The 19,040-nt window shown below is 39.4% G+C and overlaps 2 protein-coding genes across 2 annotated transcripts in view; one reads left to right on the top strand and one right to left on the bottom strand.

The window, feature by feature from the left end:
* Positions 1-958, bottom strand: part of sft2d1 (SFT2 domain containing 1) — a 12,208-nt gene extending 11,250 nt beyond the window's left edge. Inside the window, exon 1 of the mRNA XM_032541137.1 lies at positions 639-958. Within this exon, the coding sequence (XP_032397028.1) occupies positions 639-704 (66 nt within the window). The 5' untranslated portion in view covers positions 705-958. The remainder of the gene's footprint in view (positions 1-638) is intronic.
* A 3,292-nt stretch (positions 959-4,250) lies between these two features.
* mertka (c-mer proto-oncogene tyrosine kinase a) lies at positions 4,251-18,436 on the top strand. The gene is made up of 19 exons (XM_032540666.1): positions 4,251-4,514; positions 5,431-5,746; positions 5,830-5,930; positions 6,013-6,183; positions 9,535-9,621; positions 9,740-9,855; positions 9,936-10,125; positions 10,869-11,014; positions 12,788-12,923; positions 13,822-13,975; positions 14,613-14,701; positions 14,820-14,915; positions 15,046-15,126; positions 15,223-15,315; positions 15,417-15,535; positions 15,765-15,874; positions 16,010-16,169; positions 16,964-17,100; positions 17,623-18,436. Exons 1-19 carry the CDS (start codon positions 4,439-4,441, stop codon positions 18,077-18,079), a joined length of 2,835 nt encoding a protein of 944 aa, XP_032396557.1. The 5' UTR covers positions 4,251-4,438; the 3' UTR covers positions 18,080-18,436.
* The last annotated feature ends 604 nt before the right edge of the window (positions 18,437-19,040 follow it).

The following is a 19,040-nucleotide window of genomic DNA, read 5'->3' as shown; positions in this document are numbered from 1 at the left end:
CACACACAAAAATCACTGGTTAAAGGCACATGCATTACTCAGTACTCGTAACTTAAGCAAATTAACCAATAAGACCAAACTGTAAAGTAGCTAAACTCTGCAAAGAAATGCAGAATTTGCAAGCGTGGCAGACTTTTTAAAGAAGTTCCATAACGTGTTATTATGAAATTAATTGTTCAAGTCAGCACCTTACCCCATTTCCTCCTCATCGGGAAAGCGTGTAAAAAGTGTAAATAAACAAACAATACAATTTGAAAACTGACAGAAGAATATTTAAGCTAGCTTTGATCTAACTGTTAGAAGCTGAAAAGACACCGAGAAAACAGGAAATTGAAACTGTTAAGTTAGCTTGGCTAACTAGCTACGTCTGAATGCTAACGTGAACGTTACAGAGCTAACGTTACTAACGAATATAACGTTGTTAACTAATGCTAACTAAAGATAACAAAACCACTTTAACAATTATAGCAGGTATCTGAACTGTAACGCCGAGTCTCACACAGGAAAGCAACCTAACGTTAGCATCACTATTTTGTAATGGATTTGACCAATTTAACGTACAGAACGTTAGCATTAGTAATGTTAGCGTATAACCTAGCTACTGTCATACGCTAAGATAGCTTAGCTAGCATAGCTACCTGTGCAGTAAGACCCAACTCTTCATTTTCCTCTTGGCCGCTTAACACACGACGAAGCTTGTCCATCGCTGAGGACTAGCTAGCTAGCTAGCTGGCAAAACGAGGAGAAAGAGCGAATTTCTATATTTGCAACTGTTCGCCTAATGTCAAAGTTTTGATCGCAGTGGCGACAAGTTTCACTTCCTGCTTTCATGAACGCGGCTATCTGTAAGTGCTGACTTGGTATCGGTTTGTTCAGTACCAGTTTTGGCCAAAGTCTCGGGGGAGATGTTTAAATAACAGACCGCAGATCAGCATGTAAAGGCAACTTTAAACCCCAGTTCAAATGAATTGTTGCTGCCTTTCATGACCGTCGGAAATAACGGTTTTCCAACATGACCTCGATCGAACAAAATATTTGTTTATTTGACCTTTATTTAACCATGAAGTCCCTTGAGATTGAAATCTCTTTTTCGAGGGAGACCTGTCCAAGACGGCACACCAGTTACAATATAAACAGAAAATACAGCATAGACAAAATCAAACATAGACGAAAGGAACAAGTCACATGTGGCAGTTACATTTTTGAATTAGGCCTACATGACATTTTAACATGGCCTTAAATTCATTTAATGGGACTAGATCATTTAGATGGAGCAAGTTTTGCAAGTTATTCCAAGATCATGGAGCAAAGTAAGAGAAGGCTTTCTTCCCCAGCTCAGTAAAAACACTCGGAACGTGGTAAGAGCGCCACCTGGTGGAATGGAGATGAAAACGGCTGGAGTTCTGCTTGAGGAGATTACATGAATATGCCGGCTGTTTACCCAACATGGCCTGTATAGAAAAATATACAAATGAGGTTATCTACGTAGACTTAGTGACGGCCAGCCTACCAGTTCATAAAGCGTACAATGATGAGTACGGGAATAAGAGTTAGTTAAGAAGCGCAGAGCACTATAGTACTACACACAATCTAACAGGTGGAGAGTACTAGAGGCAGCATGCATGTAGACAACATCACCATAGTCCAAAACACTTAAAAAAGTAGCCTGCACAAGTGTTTTTCTGGCTGACATGTTAAAACAAGTTTTATTTCTAATAAAAATAAAACCCCAGCCTTAGTTTCAGCTTCTTTTTTTTTTTTTTTTTACAAGCTTTTCAACATGAACTTTGAAAGAAAGTTTGTTGTCCAGCCAAAAACCTAAATACTTAGATGATGAAACATTTTCAATTAAGTCCCCACTTAATGTGTTTATATCTTGGGATTGTGAACGAGCCCTTGAAAACGTCATGAATTTGGTTTTCTTAGTATTTAGCACTAACTTAAGGCCATGTAGTGAAACTTGAAGCTGTTGAAAGGCTAAAGGTCATTTAAGGCTTGGTTCAAATAACCAGACATGTTACGCTCTCTTTGGATCGTATTGCCAATCTTATATAAATTCCAATGCGATTGGCTGTTGGTGCCTTAAAATATTAAATTAAAAGTCGGAGTTGAAAAAAAAAAACATTTATTAAAACAAAGCAGGCAATGTTACACGGATCATTACACACTCATTGTATTGATAGACGTGCCTATATATAGGCTGTTTTATGCCAAATCTGGTAACGTTAAGGCCTGAACAGACAACGATAGCCTTTATCAGTGGTCTTAAAATTCCCCTTTAAAATGTTGTTTCTTGTTTTGGCATATTCTCTTGTTTCAAATACTTTTACATTACCCCTGACATTTGTTCTATGTTCCCCGCTGTTGCTTAGTCGCCATCCAGTGGAGGAATACCGACAAGGCAAGAAGTCACTATGTCCTCCTGTCATGGCCATGCTTGGTAGTTTTACTAGCTTATCTTGTGTTTTGACAAAATTCAATCAATACTTTAGCATTAGCTTACCCATGCAAAAGATACTGGCTGTCAATCACAACTATTTATAATGCATTTTTGTGGGGAAAAGTTGAAAATTGTACATTATTTTTTTAAATTAATGATGATAATCAATTTGTTTTACATTATTTTCACTAAAATTGATCAGATAATTTCTAAATTTCTAATTTCTGAAATTGTAATCTTCTGGCATGTCAGAAGTGACACAAAGTTTATTAATGCCTTGTTTTACGTGTTCCAAGTGCCATGTTTTCAATTTTAGCATAATGTGTGTTAAAATATTATGCTCTGTGTCATACTATGTCGCTCTGCCTTCATTAAAAACATAACTTGCACCAAACAAAGTGCAGTTGTGTGAAGCTTTTGACTTTGGGTAACAGTGTCCTACTGAGGGACACAGTCATTTGCATGGCTTTTTTGTGAATGTGAAATCTTTATTTTAATTATCCTTAACTGCACGACAGTTACAGTCACGAGTTAGCATACACAATCTAAAGGAAAGAGTGACACCAAAAACACAACTAATAACTAATACATTATTTTGACAATTCACCTCAGTAAACACTATGGGAAATAACAAACTGTACTTGGTATAAGACTTTGCTGTCTATTTGCAGACATAAACAGCTATTGCAGACATACAGCAGACTATTAAACTGAGCTATAAATCATCTTACAGCTGGTGCATTCACAGCCAATGTGAAAGAGTACCTGTGAATGTTTATGTATAAACATGCATAGTAACTACAGTATATCAAACATCCTGGAGTCTACAGTCACCTTTTCTGGCACTTCTGGAGCTGTTCACTGTGCTAGATCACTTTAATTTCAATTTAGTGGCTCAATGGTCCCTCACTTTAGGTGACTGTCCCCTACATACAGTGGGCTGGGGCATTATTTCACAGTTTTCACCGGTTTTCTCCCACCCTAAGTCAAGTTTTAGTAAACCAGTCAGGCTAAGTTTTGGTAAACTTGTTACTTATGTAGGCCATGTAAAGCTAAGGTGTCCCATTAAGATACTGATGCAATGTAAGCATAATCTATGCATCAATTTCAGGACAGGCTCACAAATAATAAAAACCCCTCTGCAGTCTGAACTGTAACTGATGTTGTATTCAAATTAAGAGTGTCTAGCCATGGTTAATATGAACATTATAGCTCATTATTTGAATACTGCCCAATATTATCACCACTATTGGGGAATATTCAAATAATGTTGCATGTCACACTGTATGTAAGACCATACTTAAATAAAACTTTTTTTTATTTTTTTTACGAATATTGGCACTGGAAAAGGAGTTGCTTATAATCTCAATGTGCAAGCACAGTGCCAACAAAAAGCATTCTATGCTAAAAGCATTAGTTGACCACATGGTGGAGTAGTTGGGAAGGCAATTTAATATGCCAAGGGTTTTGTTATTCGTCAAAGGGTTTTCGAGATGTTGAAAATAAAAAAGGTATGCCGTTATACCGTTACACCTACCGTTATAGTGGGTCTATAGGCCTAGCTATTTGTGCATAATTCTTAGAAAGATAAATGTGTAAAGTAATACGATTCTGCAATTAAATAAAAGAGATAAGAAAAAAAGTTGTATCAGGAAAAATTTAAATATATTAAATTCCTGTAAAGTCTTGAAGTGTAGCTGTGCTCCCCTGCTGTTTCTCTGCAGTATTTTGGTGGTTTGGGGTATTTCGGCGCATTTCCACACTCAGTCCCGCCTTGGAGGGATCCCGCCTGTGACGTGGAGAAAAGTAAACTTTTTTTTTCTCAAGCTGAATGTGATCTCTGGTCAACAACTCTCACATGAGCTGCGTAGGAACCACTCTGGATGTTGGTTGTCGTAGTCAAAGTGTCCGATCAGGCACAATCTGCTTAGAATAAAACAAACCTACATTTTCACTCAGCCTGGGACAGAAAGCAGCAGAGAAGAGCTCCCGCTGGTCATGGCAAAGAAGTCAACTCCAGGCTGGTTTGGAGTTTTTCTCTCTACAACGACCATAGCCATTATTGTGGTCAGCGGTGAGTTGTTTATTTTCTTGGAGGTTTGGGTTTTCCTACACTAACATCATGCCCCTCAAAGTGGCATTTTAGGCATAACTAGATCTAATGTGCAGCGAGGTCCTTCTCTTCTCTGCATCTGGAATAGATTAAATAGCCTGCTCTTAAATAGCTTTTTACACGCCGTTGAAAAGCTTAAAGCATTTCTTAAACGCTACAAGTTTACAGAAAACCCGTGTAGCATCCTAAAATCGTATAGCAGAGACCGGAGTTTGTTTTTCGTAGCACTAAACATGTTTCTTTAGATTCAGATTTTAATTATAGTAGGCTATAAAAACTGTGGCTTACTTGGTTGTGGACTGGAATGGTGACAGTAAAAACACTTCAAAATACTCATTGGCGTAAAGAGCAAGATGAAAAGCATTCAGGGGATAATCTGTATTTTTATTAATTTTCACTATCCATGCCTTTTTAGAAAGATACATTGATTTCTAAAGTTACATCTACTTATTTTAACAATTATAAAATGGTATTATTGCTAAAAAGATTAGACTATTAATTAGCAGTCACAGAAAATGTATCAATTTTGATACTCTATTTATCTTTTAAGTCATTTGTGGGAACAAAGTCCAAAAATGGATTGGTTCAAGTTCCTTACATGCTGCTTTTTTCTGTTTTTATGTCATCTTAATTAGAATACAATTGAGTTTTGAGCTGTCAGATGATAATAGACAGATAAATCAATCATGAAAATAATAAGAAGTTGCATCCCTAACACTGTCACACACTGATGATTTTTGAATGATAATACCTTTTAGTGAATATTTTGGATGTAAAGACATGCACAGTTCTGTCACTTTTAAATCGTTGGTGCTTATCATGTCAGACCTCAACAGATAGAGCGTGGCGCTAACCTAACATCTTCCTCTGCAAACAGCTCAGCATTCCCAGGGCCGGTTTCACCGTTTCACCAGGGCCTCCGAGCCTCTTGGGACACCTGCCCGTATTTTAAGGGTTTACCTGAGCAAAGATCAGCTCAGACTGCTGCACTTCAAGCCCACTATAGGCTCCATCCAGCTGTCAGAGGGCCATGAGGCCAAATTCAACTGCTCCATCGACATCCCAGATGCCAGGTTGGAGCCCACCATTGTCTGGGTGAAGAACGGCCAGGACCTGGCGGGAAATATACAGGTGGTGATCAATGATCTCCAGACCATCACAGACGGGGTCATAACTCTCCTCTCCACTGTCAGGTATGTAGCACACAGGGAGGTGAAACATAGTGTGGGGTGCTAATTACCCAGATTGATAAATGTCCTTTTGTACTGTCTTACAGCATTAGCCACGTGCAGCGCGTGGATGCAGGGGAGTATCGCTGCAGACTGAATATCAGCAACACAATGGTTGAGTCGCAGCCAATCACCATCATGGTGGAAGGTGAGTTTCAACATAGTGCCAGAATTGGGTGCTTCGTGGGTCATCCACATTTTTCATGACTTATCTTTATTCTTTCTATTAGGTCTACCGACATTTCTCTATCAACCAGAGGACAGGAACGTAACAAGACACACACCTTTCATGCTGTCATGTGAGGCGGTAGGACCTCCAGACCCTGTTAGAATCCGCTGGCTCCGTGATGGATCACCGGATAGTGACTTTCATAACTCTCCCAGCAGCTACTCCGTTTCAGGTGAGACACCCCCCACACAGTCTCTCTCTCCCTCTTTCCCACACATACAGAGGACGTGTGTTGCTACGTACAACCGCTATACTCCTTTCCTCGTCTTTCTTGCTGTTCTCCTTACACATTATTCTGAATGACACCTTGAATCATAAAGAAAGAAGCTGAAGATGTGCTGACATAGATTCATACTTTGTTTGCTTATCGTTCTGAATTAAGCTAAAGGAGCTGAAGAAGTAATTTCCTCTGGTAGAAAGTTAAAGTACTCCTTCAAAGTCTGTTTCATCCGCGTCAAATCCTTGAAAGGGTTTTTTAATCAAACTTTATTTATGTTGTTAAAACTTACTTTTACTAGATGAAGTCTGGCTTGTATAAAAAGTTGTAAAAGTAGCTAGAGGGAACACACAAGCTACAGCTTATCGAATTTAATTAATTAGTATCACATTTGTTAAATTTCTTCTGTGATTGTGTGTGGAAACGTTCATCAGCAGAGATAAAGGGACATTTGGCTCTTTGATAATGGTGACAAAATGTGAAGTAGGTCTTAGTCAGCTTGCATCAGTTTGTTTGGTGGTTTCTATTCTGCCTCGTCTCTGCTGCCTCAGCATCCGTACTCTGCTTACTGCGATGAGATTTATCATCACGGTCAGTGTCACTGGGGCCTCCAGCAGCACTGCCCAATGGTTAACAGCGGTCATTCCCGCATGGTCAGTGCCGACCTGCTAGCTGCATTCTGTATACACTTAGGGAACATTAAACCGTGGAAATGCAACACTTGCTATCTGATTAAAGCTATAGTTTGACATTTTGAGAAATGTACTTATTCACTTTCTGGCAGAGAGAGCTAGATGAGAAGTTTGATATGAGTGGTTTCATATCTAACTTTCGTCAAGAAAGCAAATAAGCCTATTATTACGGATTGTTGTTTAAAATATGGCTGCAGAGATAGCAATTGCTTTCAGTTTTTATTTGTTAAAATGTCAGAAAATAGTTAAGAAAGACTCAATGCAATTTCCAAAAGCCCATTTGACACATTCATATCCTTTGCTTTTGTCTGATCAAGAGTCCGAAACCCAAAGATATTTATTGTATTAACACATGAGAATAACACAACCAACAAATATTCAAATTTGTAAAGCTTAAACCAGTGAATGTTTGGCATTTTTAAAGAGTGTTTCAGATTAATTGAGGAACTAATTGAATAATCAACTAATCATTTTGAGCTCTACATTAAAGTTTGTACCATGTAAACTTGATTATTTCTCCTGAATACACTGACTATAAAAGTAAAGACTGTAAAAAGATCAGTCCAGGTTTGAATTTTAATTTCATGTTATACTCGAAATGAACATGGAATTGTTTTTAAAATTATATAGCAGTCTTTCAACGTGGACTCTCCCTTTATGGCCTCAGCTGCCCTCGTCTTGAAAGCATGTGTTATTAGAAGCATAACCTTTGTGCTCTGTGTGCTCTCACCCTTCATTTCCAGCTCACTTCAAGCTAAACACTCCCGCCGTAGCCAGTGAGTAGCGATAAAGCCGCTGAGGGGTTAAAGGTTTAGAGCTGTGCTTTGGTCCAGCGTGTGCGAGGGCCTGGGCAGAAAGGGGATGGGGGGCAGCACAGGGAGGCTGTTCGGGGGTTGGCTCCGGGGACAAAGACCTCATTCACGGGGTGGCCCACTACCCTGCGGGGAGGGGCTGGACACAGAGGCTGGCAGGCTGCAGGCTACTAGAGATCTCTGCACGACCAAATGTTTAAAAAAACCGTGTAAACACACTCTGCAGCCCCTCATGCTTACTATAAGTCAAGGGCCCCTTCTTCCACTACAGTTTGGATCGTATGATATTATCAGAGTGCTTTTTTTATGTGAAGTGGTGCACGGTTAATTTTATTTTAACAAAGTTATTAGCATGTACATTTCATTTATTTTCCATTTATATTGCTTGAAATCATGGCAGATACCTTCTTAATAAGATTGCGAAATTGATGGGGTATTAATTTGGGTTAATGAAAGCTGTACTATCCACATAACATTATGTAATCTATCAGTTGGACACCGGTTTGGCACCTCTGCTTCGAAAACCCAAAGAACACAGACCAAATGTATAGTAATCAAGAGTAAAAAGTGGTAGGCTTAGTTGTAATCTGATGGAGTCATTCGGATGTATTTGCTGCCCAACTATGAATTTGAAAATGGAAAAATAACAGACAGCTGGAGAGCTTACTCTATAATTTGTAGGGTTTCTATTTGAGTTGCCAACCATTCTATTTTTATTTTTTTTATTGCTTTTGTTTTGAAATACTCACCAAGTACAGTGAAAGCAGAAATGCAACTGCTTGACCATTTGTTCATTTCCTTTTCCAGAAAATGAGATGACTTAAAAAGAATTAGTGTCTTAAATGAGCTATTAGCTGATATGTTTGACACTCTACCGTAGATATTGGCAGAATCAATTTATGAAAACCGCTCCTGCAGCATAATCCACTCCTCTGTAGGCATATATTAGCACAATATTTTGGAAACACTGCTAAATACATGCAAACACATGCTTCCATGTCACAGTCATTGAAACTCTGAGAATGATGTGAAGTTAACTTAAATTAATGATTCAATCTGATCTATTTTCACTAAGGCTATATCTTTGTGCAAACAGACACGCTGTAATCAGTGTTTGTATGAAAAGTGAAGCTCTCTTTACCCAGATGCTCAAGAGTAGATGAAGACAAACTAAAGCGGACGTGACATTCTGCAGAATGTAAACAAAACATCCCAAGTTGGTTCCAGTCGTCTCTCACAGGCTGGTCTGTGATTATCTTTGTGGAAAGGTTTCCGAGATAGAGATACTGGAAAACGGAGCACAAAAGGGACATTATTTAGCAGCTGTCCCAGTCCTATTCTAACAGAATGCAAATCTGGGGTTGTTGAAAGACAGGAATTGTGCGACCAGGAAAAGAGACCCAGCAAAAGCATTGTAACCACAGTACATCACACTGGAGAGGCTCAATTTGGGCTAACTGCATGAGGTGCTACTGTGTAAACGTTTGAGGTATAATAAAGGAGTGAGTCACCCCCAAATGTGTTCTTTTCATATGAGTTTCAGTCGCGCTTCTCTATTGAGCCTGACCTGGCACTTTTGCCCCAGATTGGCCTATTTGGCAAAGAGAGAAATAAGTAAGTTAGTCCAAACAAAGAGCCTGATTAGAACGTGTCTGGCTGGCTTGACCTTCGGGTTTATCCCCAGTATGTAAGTCACACCATAGTCAAAATATTCAGCTCTATCTGGACCTTGGCGATTGGTTGTTTTGAATTCACACAGCATTGCAGTGCTACATTGTCCTTTCAAATGTGTCAATTTGCAGGTGTGAACAAGTACACTCAGTTCAGCTGCGAAGCGCACAACAAGAAAGGTGTCACCACCTCCAGAGAAGCAAATATCAACATCAAAGGTAAAACTGGGTCTTTTGGGGGCTGCTAGACATTCCAAGAGGTTTTCATGTTCTGCAAGTGGACCATCTGCCTCTCTGTGGGTGAGTTTATAAGGTTTTCTTTTGTGGTGTTTTGTAGTACTTCCCGGCCCTGTGTCTAATTTTACTGTGATGGAGAGGCAGTCCAATAAGTTGATGTTGAGCTGGAGCCCAGGACATGATGGTTTCTCTCCAATAACTAAATGCCATATTAGGGTAAGTCCCACATCTGCACAAACAGTGCTACCGCTTAATGTCTTCAGATGGATCCTTACATGTTCTTTGTTCCATCTAAGGTTAAAGAGGTGAGTCAGAGGAAAGGGGAGGTGATGACCACCAGGTTCATCAACGTCACAGTGCCGCCTTTCCAGTGCATAGTCCCCGGGCTGCAGGCTATGACATGGTACAACATGAGTGTTTCCTGCAGCAATGAGGTGGGATCCTCTCCTGTCACCAAGTGGATCCAGAGCAACACCACAGAGGGAGGTGTGTGAGTATTTAAGGAACCTCGGAACAACTTACAGTTTGAATTTTCTTGCCAGTTTGTGATATGCTAGCAGATTTGGGGTGCAATATGTAGCTGAAACACAGCAAATCGATCCAAAATCTAATTGAATCCATCCCAGCACATACACATGTTTCTGGCTCTTTGAATTTACAAGGCTGAGACTTTATATGCTTTAAAAACCACCTTGTGTATTAAAAAGAACATCTGCGTTATGCTCTTGCCTCCTTCTCATTACAGCAGAGTCCTGCTTAGGTGTCAGGAACAGAGCACTATATAATTAACTACTTTCCCATCTGATGTAAGCAGCCTTGCAGCAGCAGCATGTCATAACTGAAATTTACGAAAGTTGCACAGCTACTTGCTCTGCTTGTGGCAAATCCTCATCAGAAAAAAATGTGTTATCCAAAAATCTGTTATTTTTGTGAAGGATCAAATAGGAAATAGGAGTGTTCTCACTGAGAAAACACAAAGTTCTTACTGGGTGGAGCTGCTTTCAATTTCCTTCCTAAAGCCACCGCAGGGAATATTTTAGTTGAAAGACGTGATACAGTATGCTGTGCCAGTAAATGACCACATACCAAACTGTAATCAAAGATTTCAATAAAGGGGCAGTCTTACTTTCGCTTTTCTGTTTTTTGCATTTGATATAAAGTCTTGATTTGTTTGACCTCTCTTGAAGATGTCTTTATCCCTCTGTTCCCATTTCTTTTTACACTCTCAGTGCCATCAGTTTATCCCCGAAATGTCACAGCACAGCTGAATGAGTCTTGGCTGGTTATCAGGTGGAAACCTCCACCTGATGATAAGATAAACGGCATCCTGCGTGGTTATGATGTTATTGTCAGACATGGCACACAAGTGAACAAGGTGAGCTTTCCGACAACATGGTAATTCAAGATTTTTCCCTTGTATATGTAGCAGTCACAATAATTTAGATTATTATCAAAATATTGATTATTAAATAATAAGAAATACATAGACATTTTGAAAGTTGGTTGCAACTTATACACATACTGGAGACACATGCACACATCCAAACACATACATCTCAATAGGTAACTGCTTTCATATTACAGATATACAAACACATGAAATTAAACTGCATCTGGCCCTGTGTCTACTAGATGTGCCTACAATTTTTCACACACAGTACATATTCTCCTTTATACATACTGTATACTGTAATATAATAACATACCGGTACTCATGTTAATGGTGTTATCATTGATCTTTTTTTGTGAAAGCTGATGTTTTTTTTTTTTACTTTTCTGAGAAGAGTGCTTCCTGTATGACAAATATGAAAAGAATGCATATTGGGAATATGAGATCCTCTCTTTGTCCTGCCTACTGAATCAGCGGTCAGCGATATTATCTCTACTTTTCCACTCCTCTTAAGAATCAACCAGGCGGGGAAAGTCATTTACAATAACTGCCTTTTTTTAAGATTACACTCTCTAAGAAATAGCACAGTTTATATTAACACCAACTCCTTTTGTATACATCAATTGTCCGGTGCATTATTCCATGATGCTGTATGTGCACAGTCATGTTTCTGTTACTGCGTAATTGCTCTCTTGTACAATGGTGTGTTTCCCGGCCTTCCTGTCTGTGTTGTAGTTAAAGGAAGCTGATGGTGTGAAAACTGGAAAGCAGGTTTTTTTTCTTTGTTCACCATGTGGCTTTGAGTCATCACAGAGTGAATGGAATACGAATACAACAGAATGTGTACTATAGGCCAAAATATCGTAATGTGTTGTCCAGTCAGTTGGTGATGTCATCATTACACAAAGGCGTTGTAATAGGAACAGTGAGTGGATATGTGCACAAACACAACTCAGTCCCACCTGCCCCTAAAACCTGAAAAAAATAGTTCAGATATACCATCTTTAAATTAGAGCTTTAAATAGCTACTATTACTTGCTCACAATGTTGTGTTTCATGCTAGAAGTTGTGGCCATCTGATCTGAGATTGATTTCCAAAATTTGTTGAGAATTTGCTGTTGTAAGAACATTTAGCCACACGTTGCCCTCTGTTTGATGCCATAAACGTGATAGACCAGTAATCATGGGCTCAGCGTTCCCAGTCAGACAGTCAGCACATTGGTAAAGCAGAGGAACCTCATCGTGTTGTGTTGTGAAATGCAGCGCTGCGTCTGTCACATGTTCCTTCCCTTTTTTGTAGAGAGTTTCATTAGATATGATAAGCCCCAGGTTACAGTTCCCTAGCATTTCCACAAAAGTTTCATACTGCTTGTAAAAGGGACTTTTTAATTGCATTTCATGTTTGTTATTGTGCACTAAGTGGAAATGAGAACAAAAGGAGAAGACTTGAGCAGAGAAATGACATCACATGTAGCAAAGTTGTTGACCTAGATTGAAGATGTCACAAAAATGTACAAAATGTTCCTTAGCATGCTGTTCCACCAGTGTTCCTAAAACATGATCTCTTCTCATGGAGAATCCTCTTTCAGTTTAATAACTTACCTTACAGCTCTGGTTAGCATGTGACCGACAGTGGGTTTTCCTGACAACAAGTCCACAAAGAAAATGATTAACCGGAAAATATGGTTTTAAGAGGAATGTAATTATAACACTAGGCACAATCCAATTGATTGTTGTTATGCTATGTGTTTTTTTCAGATCCACAGTGACACCACCGTGGCCTTTGTAAATGTGCAGGAATTCAACACAACCTACAGTGTGGAGGTGGCTGCATGCACACAGGCAGGCAGCGGCATGGTCAGCCCACGGGTCTGGCTGTTTGTGCCAGAGGACAGTAAGCTGCTCTATTGATTTATCTCATCATCTGTTAACTTTGTAATCTGGCCAACATAGTTCAGATTTATTGTACTATACTAGAACAATATTACTGCCCAATGAATAGATACAGTGCCTATTAAGGCTTTATACAGTATTTAGCAGTGTGGCTCAGGGGATGCCAATGTCTCTCCATCAGTCAACTACTTTGGTCTAGATTTAAAACTTAGGATGAATTGGCATGGAATTTGATACACACACTAATGGTGCCCTGGGCAATGAATTGCAGTAACGTAGACTCCCTGACCTTTTATCAGTTCAAAATGTCACCTTGTACCAGTAAATACCAGCAAAACTGACAACATTCCCATCAACCTCAGCTGTACTTAGCATTTAGAGCTAATAAGCAAATGTTGCGTGCATGCTAATATTGTCATTATGAGTATGTTAACAAGCTGATTTTAGCATTTGACTCAAAGCAACGCAGAGCCTAGCAGGCCTAAGCTTCACAGAGCCAGTACATGGCTGTTTAAGTTTAAGCTGTAGTCTTGTAGATAGAGTGGCCACAACTTGATAAGGCAGGATTGGACATTTTTGTTTTAAAGGTTTCATTTAATAACAAACAGTAATGGCAGAAAATACAAAAGACTGAAGTTGCTGGCAGTTACACATTAGGATCATTCACATATCCTTTTGATTCTTAGTAAAACTATTTATCTATGGACATTTTGCTATAATTATAATTTGGGGAAAAACAATACACTTAAATGAGTTTATATAACAGTGCGGCAATGCTGAAACATCCCATTGTCAGTGACATAATTCAGAAATGTAATCCTGAATATTGGATTTACAATATCCCATTTGCTGAAAGTTTTTTTCTTCTAAACTTTGATAATTCCTTCTTCCTATCTCAGAGTCAGTGGTGTCCCCATCGTCCGGCCCTGACACCATGGGTCCAGACTCTGTCTATGTTGTTGTGCTGTGCGTGGTGTGTACCTTCTGTCTTCTGCTGCTTATCCTCTGGGGGGGTATCTGTGTACACAACAGGACTTCTAACTCTTGGTTTAGGTATGCCTTCACCCTCTGTGCAAACACATTCATGTTCATTTTTACCAACCTTGCTCCATGTTTGATTGTCTTATCTTTGAAGTTGAATATGGATCACAGTATTTGTGACCCATTTGTCTGCATGGTTCATCTTTACTTTAACAACATTAAATATTTGACGTTGTTCATTTTGTTTTGGCACCTGGGCGGTGTTAAGTAATCTGTTTTCAGTGGGACATGGTAGTAAGACTTAAGAAACTGAACTCTTCCGGACTCTGTTAATAAACCGCCTTTGCTTCCTCTAAATCACCATTGTGTGCACCTGAGTCCTATAATAACTGTGAAGCTGGATAGATGGACAACAACCAGCTGTTGGAAGGAATTCATTATTATAAAGTCTGTGACTCAGTCTTGCCTTGCCAGTTGCCATTCAGGATATGGATAGGAATGTGTCACAGGCTGCTGCTTGGATAAGAAAACAGCAATGACCTGAAAGTCAGGAAAGCAACAACTGAGAGGGATTCCTCACTAGCTCTGTGTCACCTCTGTAGTTGAAATTTCAGCCTGTGTGTGCATGATTACTGAGCTGTAATAACGTTGAGTGAGAGAATTAGCTCATTGTTCGGCATTCCGTCTTTTTCCCTGTCTCCCTCTGCAGGCGGGTGTTTGGAGGAGTAGAAAAGCTGCAGCCTCTAGTGCAGTACAAACCCGAGAGATCCTACAACCGATCAGCCATAGGAATCACACGTATGTTCTTGAATATATTTCCATGGAAACTTAACGTACAGTATATGCAGACAGCTATGTTGTCCTGCTAAAGGCACATTTTTAGATGCACAATAACTTGACTGGGCCCTTTCTACAGTTGGAAACCTTGGTGTTAGTGATGAACTCCAGGCCAAACTTCAGGACATGATGGTCATGAGGAACTTGCTCTCTATAGGAAAGATTCTTGGAGAGGGTGAGTCAGCAGTTTCATTTTGAGAAATGCATAACCATAGGGAAACATTCATACCCATTCTATCTAGATTAATACAGATAATAACACATACAGTGCAGAGTTTGCCATATTTATGATTTTACTCAATCAGGTGAATTTGGCTCTGTGATGGAGGGACGTTTACGACAACCAGACGGAACATCACAAAAAGTTGCTGTAAAGACAATGAAATGTAAGCTTCTATTACTACATAAGACTTCCTTTGGTCATCCATAAACTGTAAAACAAGTAGAAATGGCAGATCATTTTCCTCTTTTTCTTCAAACAGTGGATAGCTTCTCTCAAAGGGAGATTGAAGAGTTTCTAAATGAGGCAGCCTGCATGAAAGATTTCAACCACCCTAATGTCATCAAACTGCTCGGTACGGGTAATGCATTACCTCTTCAAAGTAGAATCCCACTACTCTGTCCCCTGATCTACATATCCTGACATTGTTTTTCTGTATTGGCTTGTCCTCTTTAGGTGTGTGCTTGGAAGTAGGCGCAGGACATTTTCCCAAGCCCATGGTCATCCTGCCATTTATGAAATATGGAGATCTTCATAGCTTCCTGCTGCGCTCGCGCCTGGGAGACAGTCCGATGGTAAGATTTCAGCCAAACAGAAATATATCCATGTCTTGCACTTATGGAACCATTGTATATCCTGCACTTGCTGCTATTGCACTTCTGGTTAGACCCAAACTGCATTTTGTTGCCTTGTACCTGTACCTGTGTAATGACAATAAAGTTGAATCGAATATACTCCACCTCATAGAATGTATGATAATTAGACTACCCCTATGATTGTGTTGTGTGTCTTTTTTTCACACAGTTCTTACCCACTCAGACACTCCTGAAGTTCATGGTTGACATTGCTTTGGGTATGGAGTATCTCAGTGGTCGTAACTTTCTGCATCGTGACTTGGCGGCTCGCAATTGCATGTAGGTTGTTGCAGATACAAAATGTTTTTTTTAGATCAAAAGCAAAACTTGTAAAAGTCAGTTTGCTTCTTTAGGGGGTTTATGTGATTTAGTGTTCTAGTTTATTCTCAAGTCCTTTTCTCATTTGTCTAACAGGCTGCGTGATGACATGACAGTGTGTGTAGCAGACTTCGGGTTATCTAAGAAGATCTACAGCGGAGATTATTACAGGCAGGGCAGAATAGCCAAAATGCCTGTAAAATGGATTGCTGTAGAGAGTTTGGCAGATCGAGTTTTTACTGTAAAAAGTGATGTGGTAAGTCATTCCAACTGATCATGCTTCTTCCAGCAACAAATGCCACCGCTGTACTGTAGTGTGACTTAAATAAGAACTGACCCCTCATCTACACTTTCTGTTTTACTCCTTACTTTCTGTTGAACAATACATCAATTTCAAAATGATTTGTCTGAGATCTACACAGAGCAGTCGGCTGACACAGCACGTATTACTCGGTCTTCCTTTTAATGGTGTGATCATTTATTTATTAATCAGTGTGTAGTAATTGAGAATAGAATCATTACCTTGTTTAGCAATTTTTCCCAGCTAGAAGTCTAAATGCAGAGCATTGGAGATTGAAATCCAATTTCCTAAAGTGTCACATGAAAAACAAAAGCCGTCTTTTTGTTGTTGGCAAAAAGGCAGATTTCATGAAGCTGAATGAGGGAAATATATGTTTGCCCATAATGTAACATAACAATGATAACTGGAAAAGAAAACACAATTTTGTGGACTGAAAATTCAAAAATAGATGATCCTTTTGAGATCATTTTCCGCGCACTTTTAAGTTAGCACATTTTAAGAGCAAGGGTTAACCTAGGACACGAGTCAGCAACCTTAGCCTCAACCAATAGCACACTAGCGATACGAGTGCAAGATACGTTTTTTGGGGGAAATGTTCCAATCTCCATGCCAAATGACCTCTTTCACAACCATTGGCATACTGGATCCTAGCTTGCTATTTACGGTAGTTTGATTGACATTTCCCTCATCCCCATTCACTTTTTCACACAATGGCATATTATCTAAAGTTAATCATTTGTGTCATGCAGTGGGCATTTGGCGTCACCATGTGGGAGATCGCTACACGAGGCATGACACCATACCCCGGGATCCAGAACCATGAAATTTATGACTACCTTCTTGAAGGACAGAGACTGAAGCAGCCTGGAGATTGTTTGGATGAGCTGTGAGTGTTGTCTCTTCTTTACACAAAGGTTGACTTTGAATGTGTTGAGGGTGAACATATTAGAGTCAAGATAGACTTCACTTAAAAATATACAATGCAAGCTTTTCACAGACACTTTAATTTGTGGTTAAAATGCTGTCACTTGCATGGGTCGGAGCTTACTTTCCACTATGCAACTTGACATGTAGTCCTCTCTTTTTTTCTTTGTGTTTCAGCTAACTTAATGGCACACGTACATGCTAAACTTGAGCACATAGCTCCTTGAGCTCCTTATTTTGGCTTACATTCAGTCCAGAAAACAACATTAGTCTCAGAAGACTTTTAAAACTGGACTGCTTTGCTCACCACTTCAGGTGCGGTGAAAGTAGAAACTGAATATACAACTTGCAAATGTGTTTTTCAAAGTTGAGGTTTTACGGAAATTAATCTCTTCCGTTTGTTAGCTGCATCCCGAATAAAGTATCTTAAAAAATATCAAGAGTTATGAAAAAATATTTCTTTATTTACCCGCATCTACTGTAGGTATGAGATCATGTACAACTGCTGGAGGGCCGATCCACTGGACAGACCTTTCTTTCCCCAACTGAGAGAAATGTTGGAGAAGCTCACAGAAAAGCTCCCAGAGTCTTTCAGCAGGGAAGATATCATCTATATTAACACCAGCTTTCCTGAAGAGGACCATGATGGAGAAACACTGGCACCTACAGAAGATCCTGTGTTCAACTCGTCACCTTCCTGCAGTCATCAGGCAGCAGAAAATTCAGTAGTTACTGCAGACATTCACGGGAGCCTGGAGGATGAGGATGAGGAGGACAATGATCGTTATGTGGTAGTGATCTCCTCTAATCCTTCCCTGAGATCTCCTGCAGTGCACACTCCTCTTTTATCAAGAGATGCTTTAAGTCAAGCTAATGTAGACAGGGTTACTAATGTGACGGCTATGGATCACAGCACAAGTGACACTTCTTTACTTCTGTAAAGATTGGTACCAAGCAGATCAAAACTGAAATAAAACTGTCACTGTGGTTCCTCAGTTCTAAACAGCATGCCTCATTGCACTAGGAGCACCTTGACATTTCCTGATGTGGACTCTCTGTAGTATTTTTATGTTAGCAGCTTTACATGGCCAGCCTGCATGTCAGTGTTAGAATGTTGTCTACGTGTGTCAATGTCAAGGAGAGTCATATGTTTATGCACATGTTCCATAAGCTTAAGATACACTGAACTGTGAAATTCTTTACTGTATTGAATTTTGTGTTGCAATGTAAATATAGAAATGTACAGAACATTTGTAAAGTAAATCTTATACTGTAAAAAAATAAATACATGATTCCTAATTAAAATGAGATACATTTAAAAAATATTCTTTCAAAATAACTGCACTAAAATATTGAAGTTTATATATAAAATCCTACCTAGAGACTAAACTGAAAACTAGGACCATACTCGAAAGTGCCTGGCCCAGGCAGCATACACTCTGCACATAGAAATGTCAGTGTAGATGCTGTAAATTGTTTTGTATTGTTATAGCAAGGTGCTTTATTTCCTTTTAATTTTAATTAATTTATTAATTCCCAGTGGGGAAATTACAATTTACACTCTGTGTACACACTTTTGTTAGTAATCACACACAGGCCTGAAATACACACACATGCTCAGGACCTATACATGCACTAAAGGAGAGATGTCAGAGTGAGTGGGCTGCCAGCTGAACCAGCACCCTGAGCGGTTGGGGGGGATACGGTGCCTTATTGGAATTGCATGGATCACTATTAAGAATTTGCCTACTAAGTAAATACAGTACATTCCAGTATGTAATGCACAGTATGTAGGCCTATGGGTATGCTGGATAGATGTTAAATGTAGGTATCAGGGTAGTAGGGTATATTTGTAGAGTTAAAAGGACCATGGCTTTTTTTTGTAGTAAAATTGTCATAAAA

The sequence above is a fragment of the Etheostoma spectabile genome, chromosome 17 (assembly GCF_008692095.1).
Source record: "Etheostoma spectabile isolate EspeVRDwgs_2016 chromosome 17, UIUC_Espe_1.0, whole genome shotgun sequence".
NCBI lineage: Eukaryota > Metazoa > Chordata > Actinopteri > Perciformes > Percidae > Etheostoma > Etheostoma spectabile.
The sequence above is the reverse complement of the archived record's forward strand: the minus strand, read 5'-3'. Positions and strand labels throughout refer to the sequence as shown.